This window comes from Trachemys scripta, chromosome 8 (genome assembly GCF_013100865.1).
Source record: "Trachemys scripta elegans isolate TJP31775 chromosome 8, CAS_Tse_1.0, whole genome shotgun sequence".
In the NCBI taxonomy this organism is placed as follows: domain Eukaryota; kingdom Metazoa; phylum Chordata; order Testudines; family Emydidae; genus Trachemys; species Trachemys scripta.
The window spans coordinates 104,163,336-104,181,202 of record NC_048305.1 but is presented as its reverse complement, the minus strand read 5'-3'; the positions used below and the strand labels follow the sequence as shown (position 1 = coordinate 104,181,202).

Here is a 17,867-nt window from a genome sequence, read left to right as displayed (position 1 = left end):
CTAGTCCAGTCCCCTGCACTCAAGGCAGGACTAAGTATTATCTACACCATCCCAGACAGGTGTTTGTCTAACCTGCTTTTAAAAATCTCCAATGATGGAGATTCCACAACCTCCCTAGACAATTTATTCCAGTGCTTAACCACTCTGACAGTTAGGAAGTTTTTCCTAATGGCCAAGCTAAACTGCCCTTGCTGCAATTTAAGCCCATTGCTTCTTGTCCTAGCCTCAGAGGTTAAGAACAATTTTTCTCCCTCCTCCTTGTAACAATCTTTTATGTACTTGAAAACTGTTATCATGTCCCCTCTCAGTCTTCTCTTCTCCAGACTAAACAAACCCAATTTTGATTCTTCCCTCGTAGGTCATGTTTTCTAGACCTTTTATCCATTTTTGTTGCTCTTCTCTGGACTATCTCCAATTTGTCCACATCTTTCCTGAAATGTGGCACCCAGAACAGGACACAATACTCCAGCTGCAGCCAATCAGCGCGGAGTAGAGCGGAAGAATTACTTCTTGTGTCTTGTTTACAACACTCCTGCTAATACATCCCAGAATGATATTTGCTTTTTTTGCAACAGTGTTACACTGTTGACTCATATTTAGCTTGTGATCCACTATGACCCCAGATCCCTTTCCGCAATACTCCTTCCTAGGCAGTCATTTCCCATTTTGTACGTGTGCAACTGATTATTCCTTCCTAAATGGAGTACTTTCCATTTGTCCTTATTGAATTTCATCCTATTTACTTCGCACCGTTTCTCCAGTTTGTCCAGATCATTTTGAATTTTAATCCTATCCTCCAAAGCACTTGCAACCCCTCCCAGCTTGGTATCGTCCGCAAACTTGATAAGTGTCCTCTCCATGCCATTAGCTAAATCATTGCTGAAGATACTGAGCAGAACCAGACCCAGAACCCAGGACCCACTTCACAGAGTGGTGGGAACCCAGATCTCTCTCTCTCTCTCGGTGTAGCCTTCTGACCCTGACTTGTGTGATCAGTTCTAGTTTTCTAAACCTGACTTTTATAATCAAATGTAAGTTAGATTGAATATTATCACTGCTTTGTTTGTTTGGCTCCCCTGGTACTGTTATTACTGGGCAATAAATAACTTTCATGGTTAAGCTGGTTGCTTCCCTCCCCCTCTCTCTCTTTTGTGTTTTTGGCTTCCCCATTTGCTCTGCAGCCACGCTCCTCGTACCTAAGCTAAAGATCCAAAAATCCTGTGGGGTTTGCTCATCCAGTGGGTTACTGCCAGAACAATTGTAATGTGACAGTGGGGATAGGGACGTGCTGAACCTGGGGCATAGGAGGGTGACAGCTTGGAAGTGCTGCTCGACCCAGCCTGCTGAGTCCTGGGGCATATAAAGGGTCAGCTTGGGAGTGCTGACTGGGAGTGCTGGTCCTCTCAGCTGCGCTCTGTTAATGTGCGTGTGTCTGATTCTGGGGCTGGAGGAACCCAGCCCTGGGGAACCTAGGTCCTGCAGACAGCTCCACTGGGAGGGAACCTGCAGTAGGGAGAAGCAGAGCTCCGTGTGGGAACACAAGTGACACAAGCAGTACATCGATAGAAGTACAGACTTCCCCCCGGAAGAGTAACCCTAATAAATGAGCGTACCCCAAAGTAACGGGCAGAGCTGGTAACAGCCCCCTCTGCAGGGCACATCCATGCAATAGTCCCACAGTCTCCTGCAAACTGCCCTGGCAATGACAATCTGCAATGTGCACAGGCTGCAGCAATTCCAGGCCTCTTCTCTGGTGGGCTGAGGAAGCCGGCAGGCTAGATCCAACAAGCTGGCAAAGTCCTAGGAACACGGCCCATACAACAGAGCCATCCGGGGCTTGCGCTACTCCATGGCTGAATCATCCAGTCGGGCTCCCATTCATAAACTTGGGTTTCCATGGGCTCCACTCTCCAGGCAGGGCCGGCTTTAGGCCAATTCCACCAATTCCCCCGAATCGGGCCCCGCACCTAAGAGGGCCCCGCGCCCAGTGGCAGGGCCGCCGGGGTGGGGGCAAGTGGCCGAGAATCCCTTCCCTGGCTAGAGGCTCCTTTTTAATTTTTACTCACCCGGCGGCGCTCCGGGTCTTCGGCGATAGTTCAGCGGCGGGTCCTTCACTCGCTCCGGGTCTTCGGCAGCACTTCGGCAGCAGGTCCTTCAGTGCCACCAAAGACCCGGAGCGAGTGAAGGACAAACCGCCGAAGACTACGAGTGCTGCCCGGTGAGTACAAGCCCCACATGTTTTTTTAAGTGGTTTTTTTTTTCCAGTCATCCCTGCCGGGGCCCCATCAAAACTGTTCGAATCGGGCCCCGCACTTCCTAAAGCCGGCTCTGCTCCAGGAGTGACTCTGGGTGCATCCTGCCAGCCTGCTTGCCCACAATGGAAATCACCCAAGTAGCTAATTAGTATAGCTAGTGCCTCCCCCTGACCCCAGTTTCTGGATGACACTGGCCCATCCACGATCCTGCGACTGAAAGCTGAAGCGAGACAAATTCAGATGGAAATGTGGTGTAAATTCTTAGGGGAGAGAGTAATTAGCCATTGGAACAATTTAGCCAGGGCCGTGGTGGATTCTCCATCACTGACCATTTTTTCAATCAAAATTGGATGGTTCTCTAAAACCTCTGCTCTGGGAGTTGTTTGGGGCAGGTCTCTGGCCTGCGTTCTACTGGGGGTCAGACTAGCTGATCACAGTGGTCCTTTCTGGCCTTGAAATCTAGGATCTCTGAATCCAGCAGAGCCACCCTGAAGGGACACACGCCCAGAACATGAACGGTATTTAGGCAGCTCAATATCTTGGGAGGATTTGAGCCAGACTCCCCAAAACATGACTTGTGTGTCCTCTCCACAGGTTCTTCCTTTACTTTACTCCAGCGTTTCTCAAAGTGGGCTCTGCGAGGGTACTCCAGGGGGTCCACGGGCCCCGCTGATCAACTCCTCCCCCTCCCTCCCAGCACCTCCTGCACGCCGCGGAACAGCTGTTTAGCAGCATGTAGGAGGCGCTGGGAGGGAGGGGCAGGATCGGGGATGGGGCGTGCTCAGGGGAGGGGGTGGAAAGAGGTGTGGAAAAGGAGGGGCAGGGGGAATGTGGGCGGGGCCTGGGGCTGAGCGGGGGGAGACCTGGGGGGGTCCGCAATTTTTTTTTTATCAAAATGGAGGTCCTGGGGTTGAGAATGGCTGCTTTACACCACAGCAATGCAAGCATGTGAGTTACATACGCATGCACACGCATGACCCTGCACACACGACACGCCTACCTGGGAACCCATACAAGCTCCTGCAGACAATCGCGCAAACATGCCCTCTCACACTCTCACAGGCATGCACACGGCAACACGCAGTCTGCATCACACACGCCTCCCGCAAACCACTGTCGATTTGAAAACGACGCTTACCCATTTGCAATCAAACGACGGCTGGGGGCTCCTGGGTTGAACGCAACACAACTCCCATCATCCTGCCGCCGCTAGCAAAGCTTCAGGAATTACAGTGGGCAGCAGAAAACCAGGCCCTCTAACCCCAGCTCTGTGGCCCAGATGCTGAAAGGCATCAAACCTAAAACCCCCTGGAGGATCTGGGCCCAAACACTTCAACCTCGCCGGTCACTCAATGACAGATCGCAACGTTGCAAGACCTCAACAAAAAAACCTTCAAAAACAAACTCCAACGAGAAACTGCAGAACTGGAATGAATTTGCAAACTGGACACCATTAAACTAGGCTTGAATAAAGACTGGGAGTGGATGGGTCATTACACAAAGTAAAACTGTTTTCCCCATGCTAATTTCCCCCCCCTGCTGTTACTCACACCTTCTTGTCAACAGTTGGAAATGGGCCATCCTGATTATCACTGCAAAAGTTTTTTTCTCCTGCTGATAATAGCTCACCTAATAGCTCACCTTAATTAATTACCCTCGTTACAGTGGGTATGGCAACACCCATTTTTTCATGTTCTCTGTGTATATATATCTCTTCCTACTGTATCTTCCACTCCATGCATCCGATGAAGTGGGTTGTAGCCCACGAAAGCTTCTGCCCAAATAACTTTGTTAGTCTCTAAGGTGCCACGAGCAGGAAGCAATATCTCCCTGCAGCCGCTAGGGGCCAGCAAGGACTAAAGAGAATCCTTCAACTACCCCTGTAACCCACTAAAAAAAAAAGTTTGTGAGAAGTGGACCATCCCCTAAGGGATTTGATTGGGCTGGAAGGGGGGAGTTTCTGATTGGAGGAGACAACTGCCACTTAGGCTCCCTTAAGAAGCTGGGCACAGCACCTGGCGAAAGGAAAGCAGGGTTGGGTCTGGGTCAGGTAGGACAGACTCCCAGCGCGACAGGAGCATCGCCTGGGTTGGGCTCTCGAGGCTGCTTTGGATTTTATTTCCCCCCCTCTGGATTTGATCACTAAGGTGAGCCCTGCATTGCTGGTGTGACCCCTCCTTCTGCAGGTGGGGGGCTTCATTCGCAGCGAGGTTCAGCTCTTGGCCCCTGGGAGGGGGAAGCCCTGAGAAGGGAGCGGGGCTGGGGACTTTGAGAGCTGCTGCAGCCGGGCTGGGAAACTTCCCTCGGACTCTTTGAGCAATGTCTCGGCTTCCTCTTTCTCTCTGCCGCAGAGGGGAGCCGTTTGCGTCTTCCCTAGTGTTGAAAAGACCCCCTGGAAGGTAACTGGGGCTCCCTGCTGGGTGAGGCACTGGTCTGCCCTAAAACTTCTCGCTCCGAGGTTTCAGAGTGGCGGCCGTGTTAGTCTGTATCAGCAGAAGGAACGAGGAGTCCCTGTGGCACCTTACAGACGAACCCATTTATTTGGGCTGCGCTAATCTCTCTATTTTCTTTTCAGGAGCAAAGATGGGCTGCTTCAGTTTCCTCAAGGTTATGATGATCTTGTTTAACCTGGCCATATTTGTAAGTACCGGCCGCGTTTCAGGCTGTTTCTCTTCGTTGCGGGAGCTAGATTTCACTGCCAGCAAATGTCCAGAAACCATGGCTCTGATTATTTTAAAAAAAGAATGAACCTGCCCTTGTTCTCTGGGGGATGAGCACTGTGACTGCCTCTCATGAAACCTATGGCAGGGCTGGGCTGGGACTCTGCCGGACCAGCGGTTTGCAATGCTTTCCAGAGTCCCTTTCTCGGAGTATGTATGAATTGTGTGTCTGCCCAGCGGGCAGGGCGGTGAGTGGCATCTCGTGTGGACGCACTCATGCCAGCCGCACCCTAGCGAGCTGGCTAGAATAGCAGCGAGCATGTCGCAGCGCGGACGCAGCCCGCCCTGTAGCATCGGCACGGCTAGTTTTAATGAGTTAATTAGAGAACAGGCGGTAGGCCTGGCTCGTGGTCTCTGAACGCTGGGGGTTGACAATACTGTGTAACGCTGGGTTTAAGTTTTAAAGGGTCCCAGCCAAGGTGATCGCGTTTCAGTCTAGGCTTGCTTGGCAAACTGGCTTGCTCCGAAGCTCTCGTGGTGGCTGTAGGGCTGTGATGCTGATAGATCGTGTCAGACCGTAAGCATTCTGTTTCTACGCTGGAGCGTATTGCCCTCTGCAACCAGTAAACCAGACCCTCAGGCGATCACCTACATTGGACAGCTAGCCGCATAGGAAATGTAAGCCACTCCTGCAGTAGGGTCCTCTCCAGGGCGCGGGCGGGCTATAACCAGCCCCCTTTCCCTAAGAGCCCCACCCCAGAGTTGGCCAGAACAAGACGTCCTGCTGGAGCGGTTCAAGGAAACACAGGCGGTTGATGGATTCTGCAGCCCGCGCCATGGTGCACCTGTTCCCAGTACCTGGATTCGCTTTGAATAAGGCCAGGCCGCCGGAATTGCCGGGGGACTCCAATGATGGCTCCGGACTGAGACTGTCTCCGACGGTCACTGATTGTTCTCCTCCCTCGCCGTAGGCGACAATCGCACCCGTGGCATTGGAAGGAGAGCGGGGCGAGGGGGCAGTGACACCAGGATCCATCCGAAAGCTCTTTCTCCTTTGCAGCCTGTATCCAGCCAGGCCACCCTGCTGATGGAATCTATCTGGTCCCCGGGAGCTCCACCACCGCAGAAGCGTGTTTTATTTTCACTCCCTCGGTACAGTACAAGCCCTCAGGGCCTCTGTGCTCGGCTCCTGGCCCTGCCGTCTGCGTGGGGTACCCTGGAAAGCCACAGGAATACAGGGCAGCACAGCTGTTCAGGGACCAGGGCTGGTGGGGCCCGTGCTGGCTAGAAAGTTGTCTTCAGTTTCGCTCTGTTCTGACCCCTCCGACTTGGGGCTCGTCGATCGCCTCAATTCACGAGGGTGGCATCCAAGGCTGGCAGGATTAGAACTGCACCCAGTTATACTTGGGGAGGATGAGAAAGCGGGGCTGAAGGCCCTGCCCTCTCTTCTTTCCCCCTCCGGCCTCTCCCTGTCAACAGGCGGACTCCCGGGCCGGACAGAGATGCTCTGTCTCTCTCACTCTGCCAGGTGGGGGGTTGTAATAGGGCCGGCCAGAAATCTTCCATCAAAACCTTTTTTTTTAATGGAAAATTCTCCTTTAATTGAAAATCCAGGGGAAGCATCTGCTGTCCTGGCGGGGCAGAGCAGAGCCATCAGAAAACTCCCTCTTTTGTTTTGTCTACATTTTCGGCAGAGGGGTGGGGTGGGAAGGAATCCTGTTCTTTTCCCAGCCAGCTCTGGTTTGTAGCTCTCTCTGCCCTAGGGTGACCAGACAGCAAGTGTGAAAAATCGGCACGGGGTGGGGGGTAATAGGCACCTATATAAGAAAAAGCCCCAAATATTGGGACTGTCCCTATAAAATGGGGACATCTGGTCACCCTACTCTGCCCCCACTGGCTCCGAGGATCTAGTGGGATCTGCTGCCGTCTTTCCAATTACTGATTGTTTTTCCCCCACGTTCCCAGGGGCACCTGACCATGAATAGCGTCAAGTCCAAATCCTGGAGGGCGGAGCTAGCGGCTCCGAAACCAAGGCAGCATTGAGACTGGCAGGGAAATGCAATAATAATGGCTCTGTCTCTTTCCCCCCCACGGGCTGACGCGTCTGCTCCTCTCAGGTTCCTCCCAGGTGGCTCTTATGGAGGGTTTCTCCATCCGCCTCTGCTCTGGATCCAATGAGAAAAGTTCAGCTGTGGGGGATTATAATTGAGGTGACGAGTGACTTCTCCGGTGACTTTGTTTTCCCCTGCCCCAAAGGACACGGCTTCATTCGCCCGGTGGACAAGGCCGCCTGTTCTCGCTCAGCTGGCATGTGTTCAAAGGCAGAGCTGTCTCTGTGGCGCTGGGGCGAGGACGGAGCTGCTCGGCTCCTGCAGCGTCCCACAGGAGAAGCAGTTCTCCCAGCCAGAGGGAAATAGTTCTCTTCAGTGTATTTCTCCCCCTGGGCTTGGCTAGGAGATACGGATAGGGAGGCTGGCTGCCTGGGTCCCCGCTAGCCCAATGTAGCTGGAATGATCAGCCCGGGAAAGCTCTTTGGCCCGCATGATTCTTCCTTTCTTCTCCCAACCGCTCTTGCTGCGGCCCTCAGAGACGGGCTGAGGTCCTTGTCTCCCTACACAGACCCTCACAGGGGGAAGCTTGTCTGATCCCAAGGGGCAGCGCCTCCGAATGAGGACATGCGGGTGGTCTCCTCCTGGCTTGTGCTGACGCCGAGGCGGGCCCGACCTCTGCTGAAGCCTGTGGCTAGTCAGGTCCTAAGATGGCTGCAAAACACGGGAAGCTCCAGAACACTCATTCACTTGGACGCTGATGCGGGGACGGGGATTCTGCCCTCCCGGCCCGAGACATTGTGCTCCTCCTGCCACGTGGTGCTTCTTGTGGAGATGTCTCTGCTCTGATGGTCCCGGTTCTGAAAGGCGAGGGGGAGCTGGGGGGTAGAACACCTAACTGGCTTCAAGACTGAGCTGGATAAGTGTATGGAGGGGATGGGATGATGACACTTCCTACAATGGCATGGAGCCAATCTGCAATTGTTAGCAGCAAATATCTCCAGCGGCCGATGATGGGACACTCAATGGGGAGGGCTCTGTGTTACTACAGAGAATTCTTTCCCAGGTGTCTGGCTGCTGGGTCTTGCCCACATGCTCAGGGTCTAACTGATCACCATATTTGGGGTCGGGAAGGAATTTCCCCCTGGGTCAGATTGGCAGAGACCCTGTGGGGGTTTCGCCTTCCTCTGCAGCATGGGGCACTGGTCACTGGCAGGTTTAAACTATTGTCAGTCGTGGATTCCCTATAACTTAGTCTTTAAACCATGATTTGAGGAAGTCAGTAACTCAGCCAGAAGTTCCGCGTCTATTTCAGGAGTGGGCGGGTGAGGTTCTGTGGTCTGTGATGTGCAGCAGATCAAACGAGATGATTGTGACGGTCCCTTCTGCCCTTAGCCCAGGAGAGGGAGGAATGGCTTGGCAGGGGCTTCTGGCAAATGACTCACCAGAGGGTGGCATTGGAGACTCGGGAAGGAATTTAAATGAGGAGAGGGAGGTAGCTAGGTGGATGGGGAGGGAGCGAGATGGTGATGGGGCATATGGGGGGGGGGCAAACATCGGTGGCACACTTAGGTACTGATCGCTCTTCCGGGGTCAGGCACTGACTTCAGACCCTGTCCCTCTGGCGTGAGGGGCCCTTCACCATATGTTGACTGTAATGACCCCAGCCGACGCAAAGAGCTGACTGGAGTGGGTGAGGCTTGTGCAGTGGCTGGGCTCTCCTTCCCACCCCGCCAGCATCAGGGTTTATCTGCCCCACCCCGTGCTGGAATGCAAGTACAAAGACCTGTCCGGGAAAGCAGAAGGTTATAATCTCCTCAACCAGTGCCAGGCATTAATCAGAGGAAATGACTGACCCTGGGGTAGAAATCAGGAAGTTCCCCGAGACCCGCGTGCCGTGTCAGAGCTTTCCTGGGTCTCCCCGTTCCAGAGACAGCCCCGGCCAGTGACTGAGCAGCTGTTCCAAGCCTAATCAGGGGGTCTCCGAATCTCTCTTGTGCAAATCACAGTGCCCTTAGCCCCGCCTCTGAGCCAAAACAAATCACACCGGCTCCCTTGCCTACCGTGAACCCCTCCCCTGTGCACTTGGGTGAATCGACAACACGATCTGTCTCTATAGAGACCAGTGGTCAGGGCCGCGCCCTGTTACGGATTGTCCATGTTTCATGGGCAGCTTATGGTTGCTCTAGGAGAGCTGGATGGCACCGCTTTTCACTCTTGCTAACTCACCCGAGATTATCCCCCAAATCAAGGGATCTCTAATCTGCTCCAGGAGCCCTTCCTCTGTTTCGCGAAAGGGCCAGCCCTGGGTCACCAGTGCGTGCTGGGGAGGGCAGACTAGCCCGTGAGCTAGAGGGGAAGGAACGTTGCAGTTAGCGTGAGAGCAGAACGTTCACAACTAGAAGTGAAAGGAGAAGATGGTCTTGCCTTTCTAGCTCCCGTCAATAAGGTGCTGGCTCCAGACACCACGTCCCTTAGTCCTTTCCAAGCCACCTCTGAAATAACGCGCGCCTCTCTCTTGCCTCCTAGCTTGGCGGAGGGACGCTCCTGGGTGTCGGGATCTGGGTCGCCGTGGACGGGAGCTCGTTCTCCAACATATTTGGCTCGTCCAGCACCTTGCTGTTTGTGAACGTGAGCTACTTCCTCATCGTCATCGGCGCCATCCTGGTGGTGCTTGGCTTCCTGGGATGCTGCGGGGCCCAGAAAGAGAGCAAATGCCTCCTGATCATGGTAAATCTCCAGCTCCGGGCGGCGTGAATCCGCGCTCGCTCGGTCTGCCTAGCCCGCTTGTCGAGCTGCACGTGGGGTAGGATGGTGGAAGAAGTGGGCTTTGTACCTCCAGGAGGGAGGTGGGGTCTGTCAGGCCAGTGGTCTGCATTTGCAATCTCAGTCTGGACATGCGGGGGACACAGCTGCTGCCTTGACACGAGGTAGATTTGATCCCAGGGTGAGGCCACTCAATACATGTCTGAATATTGAGTGGCCGCTCAAAATCCCACGCTTCCCTGCTTGATAGTAAACCCTGTCTCGCCCAAGCCGTGGGAGATCCCCATGGGAACAATCTCTCGCCCCCTTCCTCACCCGTTTGTGAATTAGCTGAAGCCAGCTTGGCCTCCCCCAGGTTTCTCCCCGGGGCTGCACCCAGCCCTGCTAACCACCACAGGAAGCAGGCAGCGCTGTGGCCAGCCCCAGCTAGATGGGCTTGGACTCCGTCTCGTCTCTGACCTCCGCGTTGTGTTTCCTCTAGTTCTTCTCGATCGTGCTGATCATCTTCATTGCTGAGATCGCTGCTGCGGTGGTGGCGCTGGTCTACACGTCTCTTGTAAGTCAGAGGGGGGTGGGAGGGACAGATTGCTCGGCTGGGCTAATGCAACCTCTGTCTCCTTTGCTCGTTCTTGGGAGGACTTTACTCTAGGCCTTGCGCTAAGGGGGACGCCAGAGGAGCTGAGATCGGTCCTCCCTGATGGGTGCTGAGGGTCTGGCCTCACTCACGGCGGTAGTGGGGCAGGAGGGAAGCGGGAATGCCCTACCCCTGGGGCTAGTCTCTCTCGGCAATTAGTCTCTCAGGCCTGGTGCGACGCAGCCCTGTCTGGGTGGGGGGCGAGGCTGCCCAGTGTTGTATGGGGGGTGAGGGGATGTGGATTTAGTCTATTCCCCCGCAGTGTCAGTAGCATGCACTCTGCAGCGTGAGCCCTGGGAAGCGAAACGGAGGCGGAAAAGCGAACGCCCCAGGCGGTGGCAGAGCAGATGACAGCTCCGGCCCGCTCGGTGTGGCAGCAATCCTGAGCTGCTGCCGGGAACATCCTGTGTCATAGGCCAGGGTGGGGTCAGAGCCGCTCGGGGACGGTCGTTCCTGTTCTCACTTCCTGCTTACAGACCTCACGCATCTTACGCAACTGGGGAACTCTTCGACCTGTCCCACAGCGAGTCCGTTCCTGGGGAAAGGGGCCAGCACAGCAAACTCCCCCGGCGTGCCCACCTACCTGGTATAGCCGGGGCAGCCCTCCTCCCGCATGCAGAAGTTGCCGGTGTACCTGGACGCTGGCCTGTAGGATTCTCCAAGAACCCCATTAAGCCTTGGCCTCTCCCCGCGTGCGCGCAAGGCCTTTGGGCTAATGCCCGCTGTGATGGCATCTGAACTCTCTTCTAGGCGGAGACCATCCTGGAATCAACAGTGACTCCGACGCTGAAGAATCAGTATGGGAAGGTTCCTGAAGTCACGCAGTTCTGGAACACCACCATGAGTAAGGTGAGCCGGCCTGTGCGGGCCTCCAGCCACAAACCCTCTGTTTATTTACAAGCAACCTCTCTTGAGAATGGCCTCTTGGTTAGAGATTGAGGGGGGCTTTCCGGGGATGGGGCAATAGACTTTGCCTTGGACACCTGGGCCTTGTAAAGAGCTTCCCGGAGCCTGGTTGCTGGGATTTGGCTCCTCCCGGGGTTGCCTGCCTGGGACAGATCTTCTCTGCCCGCTCGGCGAGCACAGCTCCCGAGTGAGCCACTCGACTGCATGTTCGAGAAGCTGAAAGTCAACACGCCTCANCAGCTCCCGAGTGAGCCACTCGACTGCATGTTCGAGAAGCTGAAAGTCAACACGCCTCAGCTGACACCCGAGTCTGAGCTAGGAGCAAACGCGCCGGCCCCAGCCCCCTTCATTCTGATCGCCCTCCAAACCCTGTGTCTACTGCTCTTCGGCTGCCGATGGACGGAAGAGCTCCCATCTGAGCCCATCCACTGAACGTCCCCTCCTGGGCTATGGGTGATGGGGGACATAACTTCAAATGCACATGGGGTACAAGTGTCTGGAACCAACCCCGCTCCCCTCTGTGGCAACACAGACCGCCGCCCATCAGGTAGTCGCGGCCACTGGGACAAAATGCACAAGACTGCAGTTGCCTCTGACAAGTTGTGGTCGTCAAAGGCCCCTCTTCTCTCAAGAGTCGGGGTTGGACCCCGAATCCTGGCCCCGCTCCAGCTTGGGGAACGACATTCTGCCTTCCTCCCCATTTCGGCTGGATGCATTATCCTCATTGCTTCCCATCCTGTTCTAACTGGCTGTACCGTCACCCCAGACGGCTTCATCCACCCCTGTAGGGTAGAGACAGGCCCCGAGATTAACCGGTTTGTAATCTGTCCGTGGAGCTTTTTGAGGTCTCTGGTTGGGACGTGATGGCGCTGGGCACGTTCTGTTCCTTGCTCTCACTCCTCTGCCTCCTCCTCCCAGGTGAAATGCTGCGGCTTGACGAACTACACAGACTTCACTGACTCTTACTACTACAAGGAACACAACAACACGTACCCAGCGTTCTGCTGCAAACCCCTCAGCACCCAGTGCAGTGCGACAGCTGCACACGACAGCAACGTCCAGGTATGGAGAGACAGCAGCTTCTGCCTTATGGCTGCAGGACCCCACCCGGCTAGAAGGGCGTGGGTTTGCTGTGGAAACTGGGCCACTGTCCCTCTCTGACATCTGCTCTTGAAGTGTCTGGGGTTGTCCCCTTCCCATCGGAGAGGGAGGTGGGACTAGTTTGTGAATCACAGAAGTCTGGCGTAAGGCAGAGGAGGAGCAGGTTTGTACTGCACTGGGGGCCTGAGCTTATCGTCTGTTCCCATCTCTGCAACTGACTTGCTCTATAACCTTGGCCAAGTCACTTGCCCTCTCTATGTCCCTTCCCTACCTGTAAGTGTGTTGATGCCCCGTCTTGCGAAGGGCTTGGAGGCCTGTAGGTGGTACACATGAGCAAGGCTGACCCTGCAGATAACTCTGGCCTGGTCTAGGGGATTTTGTCTAGATTCCAATAGGTTATTCTCTTTATACGAAGGTTCTTTAGACACTTGGCCGAAAAATAATAGGGTCACGGAAGACCTCCCCAGGGATGGGTGGGAGGGAGTTGTGTGTAGAAGCAACAGTCCAGGCCATTACGAATGCACTGGGAGTACAAATGTATTTAATGTGCCTATCACATTGGTCCAGAAATGAGGCCCAAATCTCCTCCGAAGCTGAGTCCCCTTTCAAACCATCACAAGCACACAATATATGGCGTTCAAACCTATCGCTGTTTGACTGTCTTAGTAACTAGACTCTATAGATCACGTGAAACAAAAGTACCTGACCCAGCGCTCTGCGTTATAGTCATGTAGGACGTACAAATCCTGCTTAACCCATTGCATGAGCACTGACCTTTCTGCTTGGAGTTATTCTCCGCTGCAGAACAGAACCCCTGTGGCGATTACCATCCGGTGCATTTTTGGACATCTAGTGGAAGTGGCCAAGACTGGGTGCTTTTCATTTGGGAGTGGGAGGGTGGGGAGGGGAGGCTGTGCCCAAATCAAGACCCCTCAAATTGGCCTGACTTCCTGAACCCTGTTAATATTGGGGTCCTCCTGGGTGTTGGGACGCTGACCTGAGCCTCACTGATCCCTGAAGTGCCCGTATACTACGGGTGTCCTGCTTGGTCTATACCACCAGGGCATCGCCGGGCGCACTCCCGCCCTTCTCAAACAGCAGAGTCAGCGCTCACCATGGCACTCCCTTCAGAAGCACTCAGCAAGTCGCTCGGTGCGGGCAAACCCAGCAGGGGGACTGCAGCCTTCCGCTGACGGGGCATCAGCCGCCTTGCTCCAACCAGCTTCCATCGCTTGCTTGGCTCCGGCTCTTTCTAACCGAGCGGGTTTCCATTTCCCCCTAGGGTTGCTTCCAGCAGCTGCTGAGCGACATTCGCACGAACGCGGGCGTGGTGGGGGGCGTGGCGGCAGGGATCTGTGCGCTAGAGGTAAGTCCCCACGCTGGCTCCTGGCTGTAGAAACTGGGCAGGGATAGGGTGACCAGACAGCAAATGTGAAAAATCAGGACAGGGGGTGGGAGGTAATAGGAGCCTACATAAGAAAAAGACCCCAAAATCGGGACAGTCCCTAGAGAATCGGGACATCTGGTCACCCTAGGTGGGGACGTAGGTCTGCTCGGCTGCCGTCCCACTGTCTCCCCTCCACTGCTCCAAACAAGGGGCACGTCCAGTAGGGGAGAGTCTAGAGTCACTGACTCCACTTCTGAGCTCTCCTCCTTCTGGGCTGCAGGCTCAGGCTTGTCTCCTCTGCTCCCGGGGCGCCCAGCCAAGCTGTCAGAGCGTCTGTGACCACCAATGGCTCCAAGCCCAGCCCGGGCACCCCGGAGCCTGGCGCTTGAGTTGGGATCACGGAGGGGGAGCCACAAAACAAGAGGAGATGGGGTAGCAGTTGCGTGATCTAGAGGCTGCGTCTAGCCAATGAGGAGAAAGAAGAAAAGGCCTCCCTGGGCAGCAGGAGATATTTAACCTACTGACCTCTCTGTAGATCGCAGCCATGGTGGTATCCATGTACCTGTACTGCCAGCTGGATAAGAAGTGAGGCCTGGAGAAGGCGGCGAGTCCTGTTCCCCTGGGCGGAAGAGGACGAACGATACATTCTTGCCTCTATCTTGAGAATCAAACATTTCTTGGGCCCAACACACTCTCTATCCTATGCACTGTGATTAGTTTTTAAATGATCTCCTGAGCTGACAGCTGTAGAGTGTGTGTTTGTGTGTGTGTATATATATATATATATATATATTTTACCTAGTGTGACGTATCGATAATGTGTACATACAATCACTTCCGAAGTGGAAAGAGCTTCCGCTTCATGCCGGAGCTACTGTGCCAAAGACTGACGGGGCTACGGATGCCGCTCTGTCCCCTCCGTGGGCTATGTGATCCTAGCTAGCTGGGGGGGAGATAGGGAGATCTTGCTAGGAGATGACCAGCCCAGACGGCTGCTTGTGCTTGTTTTCCCAGCCCTCCTTGTTCACAAGATCCTCTGGCCCAGTCTAAGTGCGCAGGATTAGATTCAACCCGGTGATCGGCTGGTGTGAACCAAGAGTCTTCCAGTGACTACGCTGAAGCTACCGCTAACTGACAGCGGAGCAACTGCCATGAGAGTCTAGATTAGTGGAGAAGGCTTAGACCTCCTGGGGTGGGAGAGAACATCCTGCCAAGCTAAACGGGCCATCACTTCCTTCTTGCTTTAAGCGGGTAGGCCAGAGGGAAGCGTGTAGGCCAGAGGGAAGCGTGTAGGCCAAGGGAAAGGGCCTCGAGCTGCTCTGGCCTTGACTTTTTCCGTCTCTCTCCCTTCAACTCTCTCCCGGGCCACCCTCCTCTCTTCAGCTTCCGCACCCTCCCACTTGAAGGCGTGGGGCTGGGTTTGAAGGCACAATGCAATGCTGGGAGCTCACCAGCCTGAGTCTGTCCTGTATATTTTTACACTGTGAAGAACCCCCCTCCCCCAATTAATTTATAATCTCAAGTGTAAATTATTTTCTGAATGTGGAATGAAGGTTTGCGCACAAGATGTTCCAATAAACTCTTTAACCAAGGACTCGACCGCGGGGTGCTGTTGTGCTGCATCAACTAGCCAGCCTCGGTACTTTGCTGGCCCCCATCTCCCTTGTAAAGCTGGGGAAACTGAGGCACGGAGACATTAAGTGAGTTGCCTAAGCTCATGGAGGAAATCTCTGGCAGAGCAGGGGCTCCCACCTCAGTCTCCTAAGGCTTAGGCAAATGTCCTAGTGACTTGGCCGTCCTTCCTGTTTGCATGCCAGCTGTCCACTTTCCTGTGCGTCTGTAGGAGACTGGGGCAAACCAATAAGCCAGGCCTGACTACCGCTGCTATTAGCCCCTACGGGCCCCCTGTTGTGCTAGGCGCTGTACCAGCCCGTCCTAAGCTCCAATCAGGGGCTGTCTTTCACTTAGCCATGCAAAGGGGTACATACTGGACAAACGGGGCAGGTGTCTGTAGACCAGCTGGTCAGACACCGTGCAATGTTAGACCCATGCTCCTATGGTGAGCAGCAATACACTCCAACGCGGGCCCTTGGGAAGGGGTGGTGCGTGGGGAAAAGGGGGGTGGTAGAGGCAACCATCCCCCACCCCAGTGAAGAGAGAGACAGAACCCAAGAAGATCCCAGCTGCTGTGGGAGCTGGAAGGACAGGCTGGCGCGCCATGGGTCGGTGGCAGCAGGGGTGAAAGCGTGATGGTGCTGGGGGAAGCGGAGGGCAGGCCGGGGGGGCGTTGTCGGATCAGAGAGGGGTGGATCAGATTGCCAGGGGCACGAAGCAGCAAAGGGCCTTCAAGGGGAGGGCGAGAGCTCGGGCTTCCCAGAAGCAGTTTAACGCCTTCACTTCAGCCGCCAGTTCAAGTCTCGTGCGGTGCCCGCCCTGGCCTCACCCGTGTTTAAAAGCAAAGAGGGTGGCAGACAAACCCTGCTTTCACAATAGCGCCTGCCACCTGCGCCAGGCTCGACGCAGGGCAGGGGCGCGAGGCTGCGTGCAGCTACTCCATAAAGCAATGGCCCATTTGCCTTGCAAATGTGCTCCCTCCGGCTGATTTGGTTAAGGCAGCAGTGGAAACCCCAGTGCCCATCCACCCCTCCCTTCTGGCACCTACAGCCAGCTGGGAGACCGGGGGTGGGAAGGGGGGTCATATAAACAGTTGGGGGTTGGAACATGCTTGGCCCAGCCACTGAAATACTGGGTTGAAGCCAAGCACTTTAGGGGCGCCAAGGATCAGCCTGCAAACGCACCATTCACCCCAGCTCCTTCCCTGCATGCAGGCCGAAAACAGGGCAGCCTTGCCCACCTGCCCCAGAGCACCTGGCGGCTTCGGGGATGGCCAGTCAGCTGATCTGAGCTCAGGTGCCACTGGTCACCATCCAAGCGCCCAGTCCGGGTCTCATGTAGCCTGGGATTTAAATGCCACTAGATGCACATGACCACTAGACAATAGGTAGCCGATACAGACCAGAGATAGACGCTGGGGTCCAGGGGCTGCAGCTGTCCTGGAGGAGGGGTGGTTTGCCTGGCTACCCCCTACTAAACCCCAGCATGTAAGCACACTGCTTGGCGTGTAGAGCACCTAGCTCCTGCTAGCAGGGACTTTGCTGTAAACCCTCTCCATGCCATGGCGATAGCGAGAGCTATTCATGTTTATTTAGGGGATGGAGCACTGGACTGGGAACCAGGAGATCTGGGTTCTATTCCTGGCTCGGCCACTGGCCTGCTGCGTGAAGTTGGGCAAGTCCCGTCACCACCCCGTGCCTCAGTTTCCCCATTGGTAAAATGAGGCTCATGATACTGCCCTCCTCTGTAAAGTGCTTTGAGATCTACTGGTGAAAAGCACCATTTGAAGAGCTGGGTGTTATTACTAATGATTATTTTAGAGCTATCGAGTGCTCTTAGCCTCCACTGGCTTCGAAGGGTCAATGAGACCCCAGGGAATTCGGCACCACCGGACAATCAAGCCTCTTCGGTTTAGCTATCACCACCTTACGCTCCCCCAGATGTGACCGCTCTGCTCTGCTGTCTGTTGTGAGCACGAGATTCCCAGGCTTGGCCACACGTAAATCACTCCGTCTGGGCACCAGCGAGCGTGTCAGCAGACCACGCCAGCATTCCGGGGGTTAATAAGGTCAATGCATGCGAAGAGGGAGGGGGGTGAGCTAACGCCAGCCTTTGCACTGCCCTTATCCGGCTGAAATCTTCTATCTCACGCCAGTAAACTCATCCAGCTATGGCTGATATACACAGAGGCAAATTCTGGCCTATTCTTTATCTTTATAGACAGGAAAGAGATGACACAAGCCATCTACTGCCTTTATCTCGATGCGATGCAGATAAACTCATTGCTCTTATTCTAAAGAATGTGGTGCTGAGGATGGGGAGGGGCAGCTGCTGGTGGGGCAGCAGGAATTGTGTACAGCCCCTAGCACAACGGGGCCCTGATCTCAGGTGGGATACAAATAACCGGAGCAGGTTGGAAAAGTCCCAACAAAACCGGTTTTCCTCCGAATTCACTGATTTGGCTAACGGGAACATCCCGAGGAGATGGTTCGATTT

General features: G+C 54.9%; 1 protein-coding gene across 1 annotated transcript; it reads left to right on the top strand.

Moving 5' to 3' along the window:
• Nucleotides 1-4,245: 4,245 nt before the first annotated feature.
• TSPAN1 (tetraspanin 1) lies at nt 4,246-15,351 on the top strand. Its single transcript, XM_034780229.1, has 8 exons — nt 4,246-4,402; nt 4,831-4,895; nt 9,493-9,693; nt 10,211-10,285; nt 11,114-11,212; nt 12,188-12,331; nt 13,653-13,736; nt 14,293-15,351. The coding sequence occupies exons 2-8, from the start codon at nt 4,839-4,841 to the stop codon at nt 14,344-14,346; spliced, it is 714 nt and encodes a 237-aa protein (XP_034636120.1). The 5' UTR covers nt 4,246-4,402; nt 4,831-4,838; the 3' UTR covers nt 14,347-15,351.
• The last annotated feature ends 2,516 nt before the right edge of the window (nt 15,352-17,867 follow it).